General features: G+C 38.6%; 1 protein-coding gene across 1 annotated transcript in view; it reads right to left on the bottom strand.

The window, feature by feature from the left end:
• FBXL5 (F-box and leucine rich repeat protein 5) overlaps window positions 1-23,449 on the bottom strand; it is a 33,979-nt gene that overhangs the window by 2,115 nt on the left and 8,415 nt on the right. Inside the window, exons 2-10 of the mRNA XM_065659071.1 lie at window positions 18,278-18,493; window positions 16,386-16,481; window positions 15,412-15,595; window positions 12,942-13,124; window positions 11,661-11,786; window positions 10,563-10,711; window positions 10,276-10,358; window positions 8,648-9,370; window positions 6,067-6,215 (exon numbers count right to left, since the gene is read on the bottom strand). Of these exons, the coding sequence (XP_065515143.1) occupies window positions 6,067-6,215; window positions 8,648-9,370; window positions 10,276-10,358; window positions 10,563-10,711; window positions 11,661-11,786; window positions 12,942-13,124; window positions 15,412-15,595; window positions 16,386-16,481; window positions 18,278-18,493 (1,909 nt within the window). The remainder of the gene's footprint in view (window positions 1-6,066; window positions 6,216-8,647; window positions 9,371-10,275; window positions 10,359-10,562; window positions 10,712-11,660; window positions 11,787-12,941; window positions 13,125-15,411; window positions 15,596-16,385; window positions 16,482-18,277; window positions 18,494-23,449) is intronic.

The raw sequence follows: 23,449 nt of genomic DNA, 5'->3' as shown, positions 1-23,449 counted from the left end.
CAAGGAAGGGAATATTCCATATATTTCAATATTGTTTTCCATCCTTTTCTTGCTCATTTTAAGAATTATCGTCCTCATGCTCATGACTGGAATATAAAACCTGCACTTCTAGGTCTGACCAATGTCCCTCTAACACTACCTTCATCACTGGAAACAGCAAGTGTTATCTACGGAGACAACGTACACTTACTGTGTGCACCTTTTATGTCTTCACAGCATACCCGACTGTTGTGGTAGGCACATTAAAGTCCATTCCCTGCAGTATTTGTTTATGGCTTATTCCTGCATGCACTTGTTTAACCTCGTCCTAACTGATTCCACATCTCTGACAGGACCGAGCTCCAGAAGTCCACTACACTGTTATGTCTGTTTTAAATCAATCACCTGCCAACTTCATCTACTGTCACTGGGCTCTGATACTGCAGAATTTGGAGTTACTGTTGCACATGTGCCTCACCTACTGCTTTCCAGTTCTGTAAGCAACCATCCCCCTTTCAGCCTTCCCATTCCCAGACTGAAGCATTCCAGCCTTTTGAGCATCTCCTTGCAAGACAGCTGCTCAGTTCCCTAACTCTTTTTAGTGGAGCTGTATCTTCTGTAACTCTGTTACACTCCTCAAGACGGGAAGACCACATGCAGTACTCCAAATGTGAGTGCCTCAAGGCTCCCAGGACCATGCAGCAACACTATCTTGTTCTCAACACCCTGATGGCTCATAACAGTGGTGACTTTTTTGGCTGCTGCTGCAAACAAGAAAGATCTCAGAATTAGCACTGACAGCTCTCTGAAACCATTGTCTGAACACTGCAACTGCCAGCTCTGAATTCAGTTTCATGAAATCACAGTTTGATTATTCCCAGCCACATACATATAACATACATTCAGCTGTACTGAAGCTCGTAACAGGTCTGGAAGTCTTCAGCAGCCCAGTACCACTCAAAAACATGGAATTTACTGTGTGTATCTCTTACACCACAACAGCAATGGAAAAGCTGGGTGAGACCAATCACAGCACAGAACTGCAGGGTGGGACTAGGAGGACAGGACACAACACAGGGGAGGACAGGATACAACACAGGGGAAGACAGGGAGAGATGTCACCTTCTAGATTCCTACCCACCCTGAACAGTGACCATCAAGCCCTGCCCTTTCTTCCTATCATTTAATTACCTTACAGTTTTTAAACAGTTCCATAGCAACTTAAAATCTCAAACTCAGAAATGTCAAAGTAAACTGCACCATCAGAAAAGCTTATAGATTCATTTCCTAATTTATTAGGCACTGAACTACAAATGACATTAACCACACCACAGTGAAATTTTTTCTTAGCATATACAGGCAATTCCCATAATTTTGAAGGTATTTTACACTCTTACTACAAGGTAGCAAGTGTCATTAATGCCAAACGTAATTACTGGAAAGTAAGGCTATTTGATTATGACTCATTTCATTTATGTTTCAACATGTCAATTATTTCCTCCGTCACAAGTCATTTATCTCCTCTACAAATGGCCTAGCCCTCCTTATTCTTTTTACATTTGATATAGATAGCAAAATTCAAATGCCTTTGCTTCTGGTAGCCAGAGAGAACACGTTTTTGTTTCCCTAGCTCTAATTGCTGCAACTGACTCTGGCTACATCTCTTTGGCCTCCTAATCTCTGATTTCTCCAGTCTTTACTACTGACCTCATTTAGACTGGACTTTGTTTTCAAACAATCTGTTTGAGCTCAAATGACCTCTTTAATCTTGTCAAAAAACATTCTTTTGTGTTTCCTTTGGACTCTATATACGAGGTCTCCATTTCATCTCGCTTCACTGATGCAGTAGGTTAAGCAATATGGTGACTGTATACAGTTCCTCTTATATTGCCCAGTGAACGGGATGGTAATTTCAGATCTGCTAAGAATGGGGCTGATTGATTTTCAGAAGGGTCCCTTCTCTTCCTACTGACTGTGATAACTTAAAGAGTGCTAGCAGTGCAGTGTGCTTTGGGCTGGTTCACCTGGGAAAGCAAAGTTAATCCATTCTCATCTAACCTGCTACAGTCTACGTTACTGGTTTAGTCATCTCTAAACTGGATTACTGTAATGCTCTTTATGTGCACATCCGATTACCCAGATGCTTCAGGTGACCCAGTATAAAGGCCTGTTTACTCATGATGAACAGCTGTGTTTTCACATAAAGTACACATAAACATGCCTTGCAATATAAGAGGAGCACAGCTATTGCACTACTCCACTTTGTTACATGTACTAGTGATACAAATATTAGCTGATGTTTTCTAGAAAGAAGTTAAGCATTTCACCAAGAACACATGAGAGCCCAGACTATGACCATGGTGACAGAACCCCTCCGGCCAGGACAACTGCCTGCCACCATAACAGCCCTTCAGCCACTTGTTCTAGCTCTTGCCTGTGGTGGCAGAAACATTCATGTGGTCTATAGCAAGATGGATCTCTGACCCGTCTAGAAGAGAGAAGAGGGCTGTGGGGGTGAAAGTTCTTGACAGAATTTACAAAGTAGCTACAGAAAGGCTAATGCTGGCCACAGGAAAGCTGGAAGAATGAGCTGAGAGAAGCACAAAGGAGGGAAGGAAAGACAATTCTTTTTCACAGCCACCACCAAGAGAGGCTCCATCATCAATACTGCATACTGTATGTGATAGTAATGTAGCAACAGTAATACATTACAAGAGAATTACTAAAAAAGAGCCATCAAATTAAGCTTTAGCTTTGAAAAAATACATAAATGCAATCGTAAAGTCAAATCTGAGTTTAGTGAGTGCTGCCCTTTATCAGCCTGTGGTAAACTTACTCTTACACACCTTTGTGAGAGCACCTTGGTTATCTGTAGAACTCAGGAGCTAGATTCCATTAAGTCGAACAACAATGCACTCACATATGAATCCGTACACAGGAGTCCATAAATCTTAACAGAAATTGCAAAGTCTTGGCTCCATTGCTGGAAGACAGCTCAAACTGTGAGCAGTGAATTTTGAAATGCCAGAAGGCTGAATCATCAGAATTACCACGACTTTATTTCATTAACGCCCTATTTCTTTAATTGAGCACCTGAGGATTCAATCATTAAAAAACTTTAGAAATTGAATCACATGTAAAAGCTTCAAAGGGCAACTGCTGCAGAAATTAGGGAGCCCCATTTTTCCAATCCTGAAGCTGAGAGCACTCCTTCAAAACTGAGTATCCAGCAAGGAGATTGAACACAGCTGGATAAAACAGCCCACGGGGAAATACAGACTTTATGACGCAAGAGACAACTCAAACATTTAATTTTTCTTAGTGACCAAATGTGCTCGAGACATGAAACAAAATCAGCTATTTGGAAGGGTATATACTGATAGATTTGTTTTCAGCTGCGGCTGAGGATTATCTAACTCCAAGTCTCCAATGCTGAGCAGAACAGAAGTAGAGATCCTAAACATTAGTATGCACACCAAAGTCATACTAACAGCGGACAAAAGAGATTTGGAAGTGTGCGCAAATTCATGGCCTCTGCTCTTAAAACCTGCATCTTATTACTGTTGTGCATCAGCAGGCTGTGACTCAGACCCAACTGAGTCGATCTAACCACAGCTGCCCTACCTTTTTAGAGCAACTATGGTTAGACCAGCACTCAAAATGCTGGAAACTGCAAACAAACATGCCTAGCAAGCAAGCCCAGCAAGCCCTCCACAACGAAAATCCAATGAAGCTGAAGGGCCCCCATGCTCAGTGTTTATAAACAAAAACATCTGAAAATAGGCTGTAGGTGAAAGTAAAGCCTTGATTTATCAGCAGATAACAAAGTGATAGCTTTCTTATTCAGAGATGGCTAAATTCCATGCTGTTGGCTCCATTTTTTGTTCTGGAAGACTGATGGGTTTTCTAAAATGATCCCAGAACTCATCTCCTTCCCCACAAATAATCCCTGATAAACTGGTAGGTGAAGAAAATTATGAAATTATTTTCTACAAGCTAACAGAGCAGGAATCTTTCTGCAGCAGCTAATAATACAATCTATGTATGTGCAAAGTAACAAAACAAATGATAGGGACTGATTTAAATGACACAGCTATTGCTTTCCCTACAGTTACTTTAGAAACACCAAGTGATACAGAAATAGCTCAAGCTGTTGCAAAAATCCTGCTGCCCACAGAGCAGAATAAGGCATTAGTTTTGCACTTAATAGCCCCATCAAAATGAACTTGAGTGAAAATACAAAGAACAGTACCCAGATAAAACTGTGGGGATTCAGTTACAAAAGGCATTTCCCACTTTAGGATTTTGCTTAGGATATCGCTTTAAGTTTTTATTGACTTCCTTCTTACAGAAAAGAGACCCAGACTTCTGACATGCTACTATTTCTCAATAGATGTGAGAAGTCAGAGCATTACAGCCTCACTCTCCTCTTGATTTCTCTCTACAGCAGTGACTGTTTATCCAAAGGCATGCATGATGCTTTACAGAACCAAGCAGAGCTTGTAAGGCTCATAGCTTCCAGGAGGCAGTAAATAAAAGGAAGGAAATAAACAGGAAGAGGATCAGGTCAACTTTAAAGGGTAATTCCAAACAATATTCTGTTCAAATATAAATAATTTCTTGAGGATACTAGGGAACAGCCAAGCTTTAAAGTGGTGGACTCACACAAGGGATTCTGGCTTTGTAAACTAAATACTAATATGACACAGTGTATTTTAGGGATGAAGAAAGAAACAGAAACATCTGAAGACAAACCAGAACATCAAGTCTGGTATTACTGACAGAAGTGAAAACAGAAGAAAAACAGCAAGGGACTGGATGCAAAAGGAAAAGGCTTTTAACTGGTCTTGGAAGACACCTTTAAACTCAGCACAATGCAGAAAGGAGAGTCAGTAAAGAATCTTAAAAAAGGAACCTTAGCACTTTCAGGTTGAAATGCCAGAAGATTTTTAAAAGCTGTAGTCTAGATGGAAGGGAAGGAAGTAACAAAAAGCGTCTCAAAAGGAAAACAAACGGTGGTGCCAAAGAAGTGCATAAAGAAGTGCAAGAAAATTATGGAAGCAGAATATTATTTAATCCTTTCACCTCTAATATAAGCATCCAATCCAAGTACATCATCTTAAATCAATCTGGATGGATTGAATACCCAAATGTCAGTACAGATTTAACTGTAGTACCAAGCCTCTGGCATCCTGCTGTGGCTGCAGCTCAATAGAGATGCAAATTATTAAGCTGAACATCATGAACTACCAGGGAATGTAATTTTGTTTTATGCACAATTAGCTCTTACAATCCTGTGAACTCAGTTGTTATCCTCCTTTTCCCTTCCCTTCTGTTGCACTTACCTGTTTTAAATTCACACAAGGAATATAAGTCACACCATGGTTCCCATCTCTCATACTATGAATGCTTACTGGACCTAACACAACAGACTGAATTCCAGTGTGGTAAAGTGGTGAAAACACTTGCACCATAAACATTTTATGCATTTTTCCAGATCCTCCTCCAGCTTAAATCCATCTCTTAAGTTGCTGAGTCAAGCAAAGCCAGGAAACTAAATTACATTTTCCATTAAGGACAAGTGATGATAGGATCAAAGTATCCTACACCAAAACTACTGGAATATGGGAGGTTTGCACAGCAAAATACAAGTAATTCCTTGCCTAAAATTCACCGCTTTGATACCAATCTAGTGAAGCCTCTGTCTGAATTTATGACCCTAAAGAAAACATGCAACTACACAGTTTACAGGGAAGATAGACAGGGGACAAGTGTGTGCTAGCTATATGGAGACTTACTTTCTAGCCCCTATTATTTACGCTAAGCTAAAGTATGTAGACTAAAAATACCTTTCTAGGTAATACAGAACTGTACTAGTATCAATGAAAAAGAAACAACAACTCAAAAGAATAAATGAGGAAAATCTGACTTAACAGTTGTCATTTCATAATTAATATGTGAAACTCAGTGCTGCACAGCCAAGCAAGAAGAGTGGTGGTCTGGTCATTCTTTTTGGTTTTAAGTGTCCTCAAATCAAGCAAACATTGGTCCCCAGAAAAGCAACACACTTTCATAAAAAGACATTACCGTTAATGTTGTCACAGTAGTAAAAGTGTTCATCTTTTAGAGAAGGGCATGCAGAAACTAAATCCTGCAGTCCTGCACCAGTTACAGAGAGACAACCGGAGAGGTTAAGGTGTTCCAAATGTGGCAGTCCTCCTCCCAGCATCAACGCCCTGTTAACAGACACAAGAGAGGTGTTAAGAGCCCACACAGCCTAGAATGACAAGTACTCCACCAGTCACCACGTCATGGACTTAACAGTGTCTCCTAATAAAAAAAACAAACAAACCCAAACTAGACCTCTAATAAACAATGTCATTTTAAACCTGACAGTTTCATACCTTATAAAGGGGATCACCCCTGAAGCTGCATAATAGACCTGAAAAATGAACTGATATCTAGAGAAACTAACAATTCCTTCTGAGAGACTTCAATGGTAGATCACTTTGCTCATGAATGACTCAAGGCAACCAAGTACTTCAAGGAACTACCAAACATTCTTCTCTAAGTCACCACTGATTTTAGCAACCCTTCCAAACTGATGAATACTCTTCAATTCACCCTGAAAACATGACACTCATTTGGTGCACTACACTTCCAAAAGTTTGATCATGTTTTGGGGGTTAAAATTATTTTGGAATCCAAATTTGTAGCTCTCTAGAACCGACAACAGAGTCTGTCAACAGACCACCTTATTCATGCAGAACTCTTTATTTTTCCTGAGTGCAGTTTGGCTGCTGATGCAACAGCCTCATGGAGGTATCACACCTGAGCAGTCACTCAGTGTGTCTACAAACTCACACGGCAAGTTCAATCACAAACAAGCTCTCACACCTGAAAAAGGCACCAGGCTTGAATCACCAAGCTACATTCTCCTTCCTCAAGGATGCAAAATTACTCTGGTAAGTGCAAGACACACTTGCTGCAGCACACTCTCAGGTCTTAAATGCAGTCTTCTTTCTAAAAAGCACCAAAGGGAAACCAGTACCACAACCAAACTCTTCCCATGACTCAAAGAACAAATCTCCCTTCGGTCTTGGATTACCGAGTCACGAAACAGAGCAGTAACATGCAAACTACACACAGCATAACCTAATCAGCACCTAATGAAACTCAGCAGTACCAACACTGGAACAGCAACAAACTCAAACAGGAAGCACAGTTATCCGATGCTTACTCTGAGCAAGACTAACTGGTGAGTGAAAGAACCACCACTGAGGGAGACATTAAAACAGCTGGTACTTCTGAACTTCAAACGGGGATGAGCCTCCCATAGAAACAAATTAACTCACACTGTTTCTTGGTTGACTACAGCATACAGTACAGGCAGGCATACAGAAGTCTTCCCTTTCCAAGAAGCTTTACGTAGTCCTAAGTGCTGCAGTACATCTGAACAGGTGGATGCAAGTACTTCAGCCTCATCCCATTTTCACTATAAAGCAATACTACATTTTCCTGACACAACACAAAACATCAATAGGAAGTATCACAGAGGAAATTTTTTAGCTCTTGAAGCCACCTCAACGTTCAAGTCAACCTTTTTCCTCCTTTGTTACATGAAGTCATATTTAATATGCTGCACACAGAAAATTATCATAGAATCATTTAAGTTGGAAAAGACCTTTAAGATCAAGCCAACCATTAACCCAGCACTGCCAATGCAAGTCCACCGCTAAGCCATGTCATTAAGTGCCACATGTACATATCCACCTTGCTACAACCTCCTTTCAGGTAGTTGTAGAGAGCGACAAGGTCCCCCCGAGCCTTTACTTCAGACTAAACCACCCCACTTCCCTCAGCCATTACTCATCACACTTGTGATCCAGATCCTTCACCAGCTTTGTTGCCCTGCTCTGGACCTGCTCCAGCACCTCAATATCTCTCTTGTAATGAGGGGCCCAGAGCTGAACACAGGATTTGAGGTGCAGCCTCACCAGTGCCCAGTACAGGAGGAAGATCACTGCCCTGGCCCTGCTGGCTGTGCTATTGCTGATACAGAGCAGGATGTTGTTGGCCTTCTTGGCTGCCCGGGCACAAGCTGGATCATGTTTGGCTCCATCAATCAGCACCCCCAAATCTTTTTCCACGAGCAGCTTTCCAGCCACTCTCCCCCAAGCCTGGAGCACTGCATGGGGTTGTTGTGGCCTAAGTTCTGGACCCGGTACTTGGCCTTGCTGAGACTCATGTAACTGGCCTCAGCCCACGGATCCAGCCTGTCCATAAATTATGCCATTTTCCAGATAAGCTGACCAAGATGTTACTCCAGTTTTATACATTTTCAAGTGTATTGACAAGCATAATGGAAAAAATTAGTGAATCAGTACAATTTCCTAACATGAAATCACTAAAGTTCAGATCTAGAAGCATTAAGACAGCCTAGAACAACAAATTCACAAAAATACTTGACTTCAGAGTATATGTCTGAAATGTTTTTATTTCTTTTTATTCCACAAAGGAGAAGTTTTTAAGCTGGGTACTATAAATATTTAAAGATGCAAAGAGTGCTTAAAACTTAGAAGATGTTCTTCAGTAAAAATCTTCCTGCTGAAACTAGGCAGATTCACCTCAGAATGACTCACCAAATAGAAGTACAATGTCTCCTCACCTGAGAGCACGGTCTGTGATCTGGTAACATCCAGACAGACTGAGAAACTGAAGAACTCGTGCAGTCTCTTCATCTGCTGTGTCACTCCCAGAGTATGCAAAGTCTTTTTTCTCTGACTGCTTAGTCCTTGTTGGTTTTTTACACAGTGCAGAGGACTCTGGGAGCGCTTGAATAGTTCTTAGTGCTGTCCCAGCACAACAAAATGAGTGACCACAGTAAATCAAGTCAGTAGAAGCACAGTGCTGCTGCCACCCTCTAGTCCTTAATCCATAAATGTCTCTATTGTAGCACGATGCAGAACAAGTAAAATGGGATGTTGGTTCCATAATACAAAATCCTTCAACGTTTCTGTGCCTCCACTCTGCAGCATCTTCAATGTCAGCTAAATCATCTGCATCTAGCATCCACACATAAGCAGAATTGAAGCTTTCTGAGCTGTCAGGTTTAGTCCAATGCTGCCCACTGTCTCCTCCCTCAATGAGGTGGTCATTGCTGACTTCATGCAAACAATTATACTTCTTGGTGGACTGCAGAGTAATCTCTCTGTTCTTCCACAAAGTCTTAGCATTCCTGTTTCTGCAGCTTTTCAGAATACCTCTGGTGTGGTGAGTTGATATGATACCCAGGGCTCTGGAAATCCTCTCTATAGCCACATCTGTGATTTTTTCACATCCAGACAGATCAAGGTGGCGTAGATTTTGACAGTAACCAACTGAAGACCAACTGAAATTGGGGAAAAAAGTGGTGTGCTTAGTCATTTTTTAGTTTCTGTTCAGAAACAGGTGTTAAGGCTAAATATACAGAAGAATATTTACACAGGTAAAATAACCTCCTGCTTCACAGAATATTTAAAGACCCTAGACAAGGTAGATTTGATACTCATAGTGTTATATATATGCTTGTATATACAAAAGCTCACAAAGATTGACTTCTGAGCCACAGAAATTCCATAAAGCTTTTATTTCAACTAAAACTTGAATAAACTGCAGCGTTGTTGCCAGCATCCATTCTGGTAAAATTATCTGTGTTGTTAACGCATACATTTGAGAGCCCTATATGATACAGGTGTTGAACACTGAAATAGCCACTGAGTTTCAGTATCACAGTAAGACCCATTAGTGCAGGCTCTGCATCCATGCACCATCCCACTGACACCAATGACATTTCTGCAGGCTTCAGTAAAAATCAGGAATTCACAGTTACTATACCTAAGCCTTAGAGTTTTGCTTATCATTTGCTCAGCATCTTGAACAGCAGTATTCCAAACCCTACCAATATCAGACCAAGGGAACTACTATAACTGCAGGACTCCACAAAAATCTATAGACAATTTTAAGTTGTTAGTACTAAAACAAAACATAGTTACTGCTATGGATAGCTACACATTGATAGATAATACATATCCAGTAGTGAAGACAGAGCATTCTGAATCGCCGTTACAATGTTACACGCTTCACTTACTAGTCTAGTGATTTGCTGCTGTGGTTTAGTTCTTATGTGTGCATTTTGAATGTGATTTCTCTTATTTCTCTCTTTAGTGGCAAAGGACTAAGTTTGAATGTTCCCTCGCCCCCCTCAGAAAGCTGATCTTTTATATTATGTTTTTAAGGAAACAATAACTATCTAACCTTTCAAATGCAGAGTCTGAAATATCAGTTTGAGTGAGATCCAAATACTCCAAGTTGGGGCAAAGCTCCAAGATCTGTCTAACCTGTAAAGGGAAAGAAAAATAATCAGTAAAGACACAAGCCAGTAAGGCTCACACAGTGTCAAAAGGCAACATACAAATTAACGCTCCCTTGAGCTGTAACTGAATTTCACTACTCAAGTGTTGTTGTTTTAAACTGAAGCACATCAGTTAAAAATTAAAGGCTGCATAGCCACAGTGATTAAATGCCAGTTTCAAAGGACATACCATTTTGCTAGATACTGCAGAGCTGTAGGCCAATACAAATGTCTTCACTGAGGAGCCCACATGTGGGAGGACATTATGAATTAAGCCATGAAGTAAATGTTTTTCCATCTGTGCTATATTAATGGCAAGTGAACCTTCAGCTGCTTCTTCTGCAAAATAAAACCAAATAGAGACTTAAATTATTCTTTGCATCATTTGGAATTCACACTGTCATATTAAACAAGTTAGCAGAAAACTAAAAGAAAGCATAACAAAGCGTAAGTTTCAGAAAGTACTTTATAACAAACTTTTGCTGAATCCGATGTACTGCTTAGGCCTCATCTTTAAAAAAATACCTGCTTATCATTCTGATAGTCCTGAAGAGTTTAGCTCCAACAGCAAGTAAAACACTATGAGTTGTCACAGAAAATTATGATTAAAGGACATGAAAAATATTTACTACAGATTATACACTGCTCAGGGCTGTCTGGGGCAGCTGTTTCCACTGATTTGCTTTATACACTGAAATACTACCTCACAGGGCATTCACATCCTGCAATGTAACAACTTTCAACAAGCTTTAAATTAAGCCTAGAATCCATTAGGCTGCAAGATGATTCACCCAAACTTCCTGAAAAGAGGAAGCCTAGCTTTTATCTCCTTCCTAACTCCATACACATCCCTATAACTCTTCTACCTGCACTCATGTTTGCTCTCTCTTAGATGAATTCATTCAGCTCACTAAAACCCACTGCTTGCTTGCCCCTGCCTTTACACCCCACTCCCTTTGTTTCTTCACCCAACCAGGAATCAGGTGAAGATGAGGAAAAGAAAAAAAAAAAAAAAAAAAGTACTCCTTTCAGAAACCCTTAGTAGTTACTAGACAAAACTTCACAAGTTCATTCTTACAATGTAAGTCTACTTTGCTTAGTAAGCATTTAATCTAGACAGAACATAAGTTTGCATTTGTCGTTAAAGTACTGGTATCAACTATGATAGAATGTGTATTTTAAACTGATTTGACAGAAAAGACTCTATTTTACACATTTATTTCTTACAACTATATAACCTTCAGGAAAAAAAAATAAAAAAAAAAAAAAAAAATTGGAATTTACCTACCAGATTCATCTATGTCAGCATCTTCATCCCATTCCTGGAAAGCACGACATTCATCTTTTCTATTTTTCACCCATTCCTCATCAGGTTCTGTCTCAAGATCTGCTGCAGGACCACTATACCAATCACCTGCTCGCCCCCAGGTCCCCCAGAAAAGAAGGGGGGAGAAAAAAAAATTAAGACAAAGTTCTCATCAGTGCAGAAAACAGCAATGCCGTACTCCATTGTTTAATACTCACATAAACATGGGATAATAGAAATATTTAAAGCTACAAATATACTCTGATGACCTGTAACTGGCCTCATTGGAATACACATTGGTTTGTATTTGAACAGGTATTTCTGCAAAGATTACACTTCTCAACAGGGTATTTTAATTCTAGGAGAGTTTGAGGAACAAAAGCTATAAAATACCACTTAGTCCTTACTGCAGCAATAGTTATTGAAGCAATACATCTGAAGAAACAATATTAAAACTAATGTTCATGCAGTTTTCTTTGAAGTTTGAATATGCAAATTAAGAATTGATGGTAGGAAAGCGTTAGCTCCATTTGTTTTAAACTTCCATTCTGCAGCTTTGTATCTTACTTCTATCTACTAACTTAATGAAATAAAAATTTTACTGACACAGGTGTAACAGCACCATTTATAACTTAAAACCCCTCAGATTCTTAAATCATAATTAAGATGTTAAAACTTATACAGGGAAAGTTTAGATTGGATATAAGGAGGAAATTCTTTCCTGTTAGGGTGGTGAAGCACTGGAATCGGTTGCCCAGGGAGGTTGTGAGTGCTCCATTCCTGGCAGTGTTCAAGGCCAGGTTGAATGAAGCCTTGGGTGGGATGGTTTAGTGTGAGGCATCCCTGCCTATGGCAGGGGGGTTGGAACTAGATGATCTTGAGGTCCTTTCCAACCCTAACTATTCTATGATTCTATGTTGAATTAGTGAATATACTTGTTAGCATTCATACAAGCAAACAAACCTCAGCAAAACTAATCAACGGCTAGTATACAAAAGTTACTCATGAGTTATAACCAGAATTACTTTTTAATTGATTAATTAGTTTAATTAGTTAGTTTAATTAGTTTCTTAATTCTACAAGATGGAAGTATGTTTTGTGTATTTTTAACATTCAACCAAGTTTCTAGGCACTATCATCCCTGACAGAAGGGTGCACATCCTTCGAGCATTCTCAGTTGTCATGTTCACTGTACACAATGGCCTATACTAAAACATTCTTTCATAGACTCAAAAATTCTGAGTTAAATCAAATTTAACTTACCTCTGGCCCAGCGAACAGGGTAAAGATGCTTCCAGAGAGATCCAGTTTTAGCCAGCTGTGACCACTCAGTGCTTACTTGACTACACTGACATAACTCTTGGGGGTTAAGGTAACTGAAAATGGTCAGCATTACTTCAGGAGGAAGATTAGTAATATTTGTGGTATGCCCTGTTACTTCGGTTTCTGAAATACAGAAAGCATGTGTTAATTGAAGCATAGCCTCTCAGCTTTAAACAATAGTAGTGGAACTCACATTTTGACAAGGGCAATGAAAAAAAGTATCTGAAAACAATGTCAAACTATTGCTTGGCAAGAGTTGAGAAAAAATAGGTATGGCTTTGGCTTTAAAAAGCTTTCACTGCCATCACACCTTAAACAAACAAAAAGATAAGCTCAGTTTTCTGTGTGCCATTTTCTCAACTGGATAGTTTCTTCTTCCAGTCCTGACCCCCCAGAGGTCCAAAAATGCCCCTGGAAAAACATCAACTGCTGCTACCCAATCACAGCCAGATGAAAGCAGTATCTGCTAAAAATGAAATGCTTAAAAAAGTAACTGCTTTCTGTCACTGATGAAATCTATACCTGCTTTGCCACATTCCCAGGAAACAGTGTGAGCATGCAGAATCTACCAGCCCGGACCACTCTCACTGAAAGCACTCAGGCTCTTGACTGGGACACAGCAGGAAGTCTGTGCTTCGCTCTTTGCAGCTGCCTCACATTTTATTTCTAACTAACTACTGGCATAGACAATTAATTTTAACTTCTGAATGGTGATGAGCCGTTCAGGTTGTAAAGTGATACTAAATATTAGGTTAGAGACTAAAATGGGACTACTGCAATTAAGTACTTCAATGGACAGCAGTAGGAACTATCTCCAATAGCTCTCCCTTTTGCAATAGTACAGCAAGAGCTGCAAACTACATGAAATTACAAATTCAGTGCTTTGGTTAATATGGGTTTTGCTGTTTGAAGAGGATTTTTAATGTTTTAAGGACAACTGACTTGAAGAAAAAGAAATACCCCTAAAATAGTTTACAGGAGTCCTTACAGCAGGTTTTACAAATTAGCATGGATCTGCTTTTCAGCTTAGGACACAAAGTACATAGACTTCACAGCGAGACAAGCATTGGGGTGTTTTTTGGACAGAAGCTTCAAAAGTGAGCACAAGGTAAACTTTACGCTGTGACAGCCTACTGCTACTTCAAAAAACAGGAGTTTCACCTGATGAATTAATATTGTTATTTGCACACCTGACAAGTTACTGCAAGTAAACTACAGAGAATTTCACACTAAAATGCAGGTAAAACTGCACTGGACTGCAAACCATGTTATTTTTCTTTTATTTAAAAAAAAAAAAAAAATGAATGCAGGACACATACTTCCCTCTCCCTAAAGACTAGAACACACCCATTTCAGAATTACTACTGTCCCAAACTGCTATTCCAGCTCGACTTAACAGCAAGTTATGCCATAAGGCTACTTCTGTCACTTCATCTGCTCAGACTCAATAGTATTTCACACCATGGACCATGATCTTTTCTGAAGGCTTCACCTGGAGGGCAGAAAATGACCAGTTCAGTAGTTCAGAGAAGTTTCATTAAAAAAAAAAAAAAAATAAAATCTCATTACAGAGTAGTTTTTCAAGTTTTTCTAACAATAGCACCATATCTTATGACACCACAAAGTCAGTTTATGAGGGCTTGCTTTAGTTATCAGTTTCACACCCCTGTATTACACTTTCAGTACATTAACTCCCATTCTTTGGGGCATCATCTGTTCTTTGTTAGTTAAGCAAAACTGTAAATACAGACAACTTTGGCTGTTTCAACAGCCATAAAACAAGCCTGACAGTGCACTTCAGTAGTTATCCACTTATTCTAAGTTTCATCAAGAAAGGTAGTTACAGATGAACGCAAATTAAATAACTACTCTAAGAGCACACGTTTCATCTGACCTACTAACATGCTGCAGATTTATTCCTTTGCATTACTCTCCACACACAGTTTCTTCCCTTCCAATTCCTGAGAGGCCCAGAGAAGTTAGGCAGTGGAGTTAGGTGAGTTGCTTTTCATTTGAAATACTGTCAGTTGATTAACTATTCTGTCTTATTAAGCCATCAAAAGAAAAGCTTACAAAGCAGTCCTGAAAACCAAGACTTAAATGCAGTCTGCAAATAAAAAAATGCCATTTAAATGGAAGCATGAAATTAGAATTATCATTTTTTGCCTGTTACATCAAATATCACCATGGAAGGGAAGGAAGAATGTGGAAAAACAGGTAAACAGTGAAGTTATTATCTACATTATGACCTGCAAAGAAGTAAAGTTTCTGAAGTTTCAAAACTGGTATGAAGAAACTCCCATTTTATAAAAACTATTTTATCTGCCTGTATGTAACTTTAGGTAAGATACTGGTGTGGTTTTTGAGATAAAAAGTGCAGTCTGAAAACTACTTTAATCAGATGCTTCACCTTGATCTGCCTTCTCGTCCACAGAATACTTAAAGACCTTCTGAAGCTCTTCTGCTTGATTCCACTTATTAAGACCTCTGAATTCTGCAGCCTCTTTCTGTGAGCAGTGCTGTGCAATTACTTTCTTCTTAATATCTTTCAATTCTTCGTAAGTAAAGTATTCCATCAACATTGGCTGAAAAACCTAAAGCAAAGGAAAAAAAGGTCTGATGCTTATGGAGCAAGTTGATAACGCTACACAGACCTACCAACACAGAATTTCCTGTTTCAGATACTCTCCAAATAAAACACGTCACACACTAAGTGAACCCAAGGACAAGATCATGGAAGTTTTGAGCTCCAGCCCTCTGCTTGCCAGTGGATCACCGCATAGTCTCAGGCAAGTTGCTTAACTGTTCTTCCCAACAGAAAAGGGAAGTGATTAAAGTTGCTTAAACAATATAACTTATCAAAGTACTCACATGGAAGGCAAAGTGGCAAGGAATAAAAACATGAGAAAAGATTTCTCTTGGACAGACTTCGGAAGATTTACTCTCACCAGAAGATGCTTCCCAGTTTTTGGATACCCATAAATCACCAGACTGGCAGTACTAGTCTATGTTTCAAATATAGGTCAGAGGCTGTCTGGGAGTGTCAGTTTGAGTCATGAAGCACTGGTTTACAAGACTTCTCCTTCCTTTACATTTTACTAGACATCCCCTTAAATAATTACCTGCTCAAACAAATCCCAGCCCCAGTGGACTTTAATTATCAATTTTTTAAAGGACTAGAATTTTATCGTACATTTTCAATTTATTCACTGTTTGAGAACGTCACTTTGCAGTCAGAGAACAGAACAGTGAAATCACAGTTCTGAATGCAAACTGGCATAACTAAAACAACACCGAACCTCTAAGCCCTTTTGTCTCTATTCAGTCATTCATTGCAGACCCTAAAGGAGATAAACATAATATTTGAGGAAAATTTTTACCTACCTCTTCTTCCTCTTTCATATGAGGAAGGAAATCCCTGGTAAAGGCTTCCAACCTCTCCTTCAGCTGTTTCGCATAGTTCAGCTGTTCATATTCATTCTGAGAAGAAAGCAAAGATTTAACTGTTACCTGATCTTGTCCTTTCCTTCAAAGATTGAACTGTTAAATCAACCAGCGTTTCAAAGTAAGGCCCATTATGTGTTCCCCATGCATGCAACATGTTTGCTTTATTTCACAGTAAGAATGCGTACACTTACAAAGTTTTCAGGACAAGCTGACAGTCTGTACCAGCCTGCTACTGCAAAGAGCAAAGTATTCCCTTCCTCTCTGGTTCCAATTTATTTTGTTAACAGATATGAATTAACTTGTCTAATCGCACTTTTACTTTGGAGCAAAGACTGAAGTCTGCCGATCTACAGTCTCACCTAAAGTTCAAAGTAATAACAGACTAATCTTTGTATGCAGAATTACTTGATGATGCAGCATTTCCACATCAGTTTTAGCTGCATTTACACTACTTATTCTACACTTCTAGCTTCCAAATTACAATCAGAATTCACAGTCAGACATGCTCTATAGACATTTACTTTGGAAACTGAAAGAACTCTTAAATAAAGATATAACTGACTTTTAAATATTGAAGTTAGACCAACCTCTATATTAATTTTTTAAGCCTGTCCTCTGTGCCAGCATTAAGAAGCTGGTTCTTAAGTCTGCCCAGTAATTGCAACACACTGAAGTTCCTCACAGCTCTTACAGTAAATGTTGTAAGTTTTTCTTGTCAAAATTCTACAAAATCAAGAAACCCTGACTGTTACAGAAAACAAAAAGCTTAAGCCATCAGGTTAAATGAACCACACTCTCAAAAATTTAAAGTTAGCATATCTAAACAGAGAAATCTGGTTTTCCACACTTAAGTAACAGAATAATACTAGCATCCTATCAGAGAAGGTGTAACACAAAGCCAAGTGTTAGATTTCCCCTCTCCTTTACTTCCCTTCATTTTTCAATTCATTAATGAAAACAACTTAAGACAAATTTTAAGGCTTGATAATACACAGGGAGAAAAGAAAAAAACCCAAAAAAACCTATCTGCAGGATGCCCAGGTCAAAAGCAACCTTAGACATTAAAATGGAATTAATTGACTGCACAGTTAATATTTTTCTTACTGAAAATACAGACTACATGTACTAGAAATATAATATGGGATGCTAAATTATTACTGGAGACCATAGTTCTTAGAGTGCAGGAAGGAGAAGTTGAGTTGGGTTCCCCAAAGGAAAGATAAAAGTAGGATTCTATTGGAGAAGAATTTAACAACTTCAAGTTGTTAAAAAGCCATCTGGAGAAATAACATTTACAGTTTCTTGAGGACTGGAACAATAACAACATTACTGAGCAACAGATTACTGGAAGGAGTACATGACTCACTAACAGAATAAAACAATGCGCTGCTTTTGCCCTTTTCATGTTTTTAACTGTGGTAACTATCTCTGTTTGTGACATTACAATGCTTCATGCCACAAAAATAGATTCTCAGGGTTTCCTAGCAAATTAATTAAAAACATTATTTCTATAGTCAGAAACTGTTTTGACCAGTTAGCAGTCTTTATATTTGAGACTTCCATGTTGTCTCTCCAAATCACCTCCAACTATGCAGAGATGGACTGCTGTCACAGAATACACCTCTGGGAAGAATTTTTACTAGAAATTTAGCACTGAGATGAATGGCAAAAGAATTCGTGCTTCTGACTGGAAAGTTTTCAGTACTGTATGAAGAAACCACAAATGCTGCTTCTTCCTCTTCACTTTCAGAGGGTATTCAGGAAAGCTGAGAAGAAATAATCACAGCATGTTCTCCTTAGGACACAAATCCTTCTTATAGTCTACTCACCTTTACATTCTTTAACCCTTTCTCAAAGAGGCTAAGCATCTCTGAGAGTTTGTTGTCCGAGTGTACATTGTACACTGTCCGGCTACGTTGCTGAAGTAAACCAATGATACACTCATTTTCAATCTGCTCATGCATTTTAAATTCTTTGAATGTGGCATACAGAGATTGCAGAAGAGCCCGAAAATCATTGTTGTTGGAGAAGTTGGTCTTGGAAAGCTAGAAGAAAGAAAAGCTCATAAAAATATCAATGAAAATCACGTTAAATCCTTATAACAGGTATTAGCTCCCATTATTCACTGTTCCCATTACTTATAAAAGCTGAAAACCTTCAGTTTTATACAGAAAAGTGGCAACAAAAAATAAAAAATTTGCAATTTGAGCAACTCGCTTCAAAGACATCAAAAATTACAAGCAATAAATGCTTTTAATTTCAATCTTCAAGTAAAACAGGTAAAAAACAGACAGTCAAGGGCATAAATAGGAATACACAAACTAGTCTTCTATTGGAAGAATGACCTTCCTGTAATTTATGTAGTTGGTGCATTAAAATATAATTTCATACAACTTCTTCCAGAAGTGGGCTCAGTTAATCCTGGCATTTGAATGCTACTGTTTAACATTTATAAAATATCTCTACTAATATGACTTTTGAAATCATTCACAGAATTTGTAATTATTTTAACCTTTATGACTGCCATTGATTTTTTATTATCAGGAACTGACAAATTCCATATAAACCCGTCGAACTTATTTTAAAACTTTCTAAAAGTCAGTATGCATGGTCATTTCATAGATGTATTTCCTCTTGCAGGTCAGTAAAACAGTAAGCCAGTCACACACCAATTCTGTTAACTCCCCAAAATAACAGTTTTCTACAACTTTGCTTTATGAATGAGGTTTAAGTAAACCAAGGGATTTAATTTCACAATTCTCTCATTTCCAGTGCCAACTATGTAACTGCATTTCCAATCATAGGCTGTGAAGAAAAAGATGAAGCTATAATTATAGAAATATTACAAAGAACTAATGTAACTACCAAAGTTTAACAAAGCACAATATACACAATAATGCACATTGCAATGAAAAGCGTGTAACATTTAAATCACAAATTCTGAAGGCAACTGTCTCATTCCACAAGAATGAACGGAGCTTAAGAAAACAGGAAAGCGATATGACAACTTCTTAAAGGAAGATCATCCTTGAGAGAACAATGCAGTCATGGCATTAGCTTTAAGAAGCCATTAAAATCAAGGTCATATTTAAGCAACATAAGCCCATCTTGAAATAAACAAATGGAGAAAGATTTCCTGGCAGAAATCAATGTAATCTCCCCAGCCCGGTGGGTAACTGAAAGGTTTAGTTTAGCCACTTTCCCAGAGCTACACTGCAGTCTGTACTTGAAAGCTGTTACGATAGGCCCCTGTGCCTGCCTTTTAGAATCTATTATCCACAAGGAATGCCAAATCCTACCAAGTGAATACAAACTATACTAACTGTTGGAACAGGTTTCCCATGGACACAGAACCTACAAATTAAGATAGCACAAAGTTCTAGGTAACACAGTAGCGCCATTTTGACATACATACAGTCACCATTAGCAACAATACATTTTAAAACTGCATTTTCCTCTGGTGAATGTAGAAAGCCAGTATTTTTTCCATTCCTATATTTTATTCCACATACAGCTTCAAGAACCATAGCTTATGGCAGGATACAAGAGCAAGCATTCTAAAAATACAAATAGACTAATTCAAAAGACAAGCCACTAGAATATTCAGAAGTGGTTTAGTTTACAAAGACTCTGGAATCAAAGGAATTTACTAGAAAGGGGAATCTGAGACATATATGTTCATGCATATTACTTGCATACATCAAACCCAACCATAAATCGAGAGATCTAAAACTTTTATAATTTGAAAACAAACAACGCAACAAATATACTTACTCATCCTTGCATTGCATTGACACTTCCTGGCAGCCACTAGCAATGCAGCCAAAACAGTCTGGACATCTGCCAAGTCCTTATGCAACCCCATGTCAGCTGTGCATACTGTACATTACATGCTGCACATTACATGCTGTACATAGGAGCAAAATGACTGATATAATGGGAAAACAAATTTACTTAGCCTCAGCGGAGCTAGAAAACAGGACAACATTAAGCATTGCGCTCTTTGTTTTTTTCCCCCTTTAGACCAACTACTGTCAGGTCAGGAAAAATTCTTACATTTGTGATGCACTGTGTTAGGATTAGAGGCATGCATTCTTAATGTACTAGGATTGGAGGCATGCATTCTTAATGTACTGATCACAAATGGGAAAAGAATTTGGCTCTGAAGACCATTTCTATCCTATGCTAAGCTCCAAGGCTGCAATACACAGAGCAGTTCTAGATGAAACTAAAGGCTAGACTTCCCACACTGAAAAGCAGAAGTCTGAACAGGCCCAGAAGACAACTGTAAAAAACCCTTTTCAATATAGCTCCTCACCTCCAGCTGCTTGCAGTTCAGACCACAGTAAGGGTGAAGTTTGATTTCTAATGTAGCATTTCTCTTGATCAAGGATCATCTCAAAATTGCTCATTCTACCCATATGGATCCACAATACCTGAAGTCAGTCCCCAAAGACCCTTTTCCCCACGAATCCCATCTGCTCCCAAATTGACATTCTGATTGACATAAAAACATAAAGCTGCTGAAGTCTGCAACAGGAAGATTATACAAAACTATTGCGTTTTGCTGTTGGGCTTAAAAATAAATACATAAATAGACTGGTTCTGATACAAAATAGCACCTTCTCATCCTCCTGACTTGAAGTCTTTTCAAGACTCAGAAACTTCTGTTAAACCTACCTATTACCATCCACAAATCTAGAATAAAGAAAGAATTCATTTGTGAATGCAATTTAAGAATTCCTGTTATAAATGTATTGTTCTAGAAGCCACTATGACACGCAACGCTTGCATATACACCTCTGCTACCGGGGCTTCCAGCAAATATGCAAGAGATTAGGAACTATGGAGAGGATATTGAAATTTAATGACTGTACTTGAATCAGAAATCTGTGCATTTAAAATGTCAGCCAAAGCTGAGAAAAAGTGTTTTTTCAGAAGACAGGTAGCCTAGCAACAAAGCCACTCGGTCACATCTGTAATTTCATTACCAGGACTGATGAAGTCTTATGACAGGGGACCAAGACTATTAACAGACAGCAGCTGCTCCACTCTGAGGTCCACTTTCACCAGCTCTTCACAACAAAAACTAGTGTAGGAGTTTAGCAGTGCAAAAAGAAAACCACCATCCCCCAAACTCAGGCAGAGAATCCCAGGAGAGAAGCAAGGCAGAGGAAATGGATTGTATCAAGGATATTGGCTGACTGGTAAAAAATATAAAGCACAGCGGACGTGTGCTCCCCGACTAGGCCGAAAACACACTGCATTAAACCAATTATGTAAGGGATGTTAAAGATACCTGGAACCTTTCTGGACTTTTGAAGGCATAATTAAAAAACTGTAAGTTACAGAGCAACTGGTTTTGTGTTTGGAATGCAAACTCCAGTTGACGAGTGGTCCCACAAGCAGAAGAGGCCTGGTGTCTCCAGAAGCCTCATGAAATTTAAGATTATACATAATCCAAGCTACCTGAGCAACAGGCCAAACAACAGACAAATTCTACCAGAAACACTTCAGAGATCTTTGGCTGACGCAGGCATACTCCAGAAGTAGCCAAGAGCTGTTAAATTCAGTATTATTTATTATTAACAAAAAAAACCCCAACCAACCAACCAAAAACCACACACATCAACTTTTATTTCAAGTAAATTGGGGGAGGCACATCAATAATCCCAGTGCCACTGTGGTGCCAGCAGTGAAATAAAGCACAAGGTCACAAAATGTACCAAATCTATTCCAATTAACACCATGAGAAGCAGATGGGCTAACTTAAGGGTGCTGTTCTGAAGTTCTTCATACTTAACTGGTGAATGTAGGGGGGCTGCAGCACACAATACTTACAACTCAAGACTGAAATAAAAATCAGAAATATTGCGTTGGAGTTTTTTTTCCATCAGAACTGAAAGCAATGTAAACTAGGATTAAGATTATCCGGAAGTAAATCTTAGAAGTTTTCTACCATTGATTCAAGATCAGGTAATTCCATTCTTCCTTTGCAGGAAAAAAAAGTAACTCAATGAAGAAATCACTTGATGTACATCTTCTTTAAATCTACAATTATGAAATTAAAGAATAGCTATGCTTGAAAAATCTGTGTAGCTCTGGCAGTCATAAACCAACTCGAGGTGAGTGTCCAGCTCCACTGGACTACAACAGAGCCATTAATATGGTCAGGATGAATGTATGGAGATGTGGCAAACAAACATCCTGCCTTACTGGAAGCTATTATTTCAGTTTGGTGCTTCGAGAGCAAAATGACAAGACTGGCAAGATTCACAAAAATTCACAAAAAAAAAAAAAAAACACTGCTTCATGTTCATGACTCTCAAGATAAATCTACATTCAGCTCTCATCTCCTTTGTGGCTTTAGTACTTTCATTAAAAGTGAAACTTTCTGTCAGATGAAGACAAATTTCTATCTACAATGTTGTGAATAAATAATAAAGCTCAAGACTGGTAATTAAATCACTGAGCAAAACACAGTATTTACTTGGTTTCTAGAAGTGTTTTAGATATTTGCCAATATAGAAAAATGTCTTCTTAGAAGAAAACAATTTTCCTGAAGTGTTAGCTTACAGTGAGTAAATTGAAACAGTTATTTCCTAACATCTATGCCAAAAATATATTTAATGAGTGGAAAAGGTCTGCTTCTTCCCTAAAAATATCCAAGCATAGTATTAGCTGGCAAAGAGAAAGTAGCAAACAGGAATAAAGAAAAAGTTCTCTGGTTTTCCAGTTCTGGTTTTCCAGTTCTCTCTTATCAGACTAGCCCAGCAGTAAGCAAACTCTACGCTGTGTATTAACTTTCCCATCTACAAGTTATCTCTGTATTCCCAACTGCAAGCTGGAAAACAACAAAAATGTAAGGAAAGAGAACAGGAAAAGGAAAATTTATTTTTCCACTCTGCCCAAAGATTTCACAAATTTAAAATCAAATACTTGAAGAATTTTAAAGAGCATACAAATCCCCAAACTGCTTTATTTCAATTGAAGGTTTTCCC

The sequence above is a fragment of the Lathamus discolor genome, chromosome 1 (assembly GCF_037157495.1).
Source record: "Lathamus discolor isolate bLatDis1 chromosome 1, bLatDis1.hap1, whole genome shotgun sequence".
NCBI classification, from domain to species: Eukaryota; Metazoa; Chordata; class Aves; order Psittaciformes; family Psittacidae; genus Lathamus; species Lathamus discolor.
Note: the sequence above shows the minus strand (reverse complement) of the source record. Positions and strands in the feature narration are given on the sequence as shown.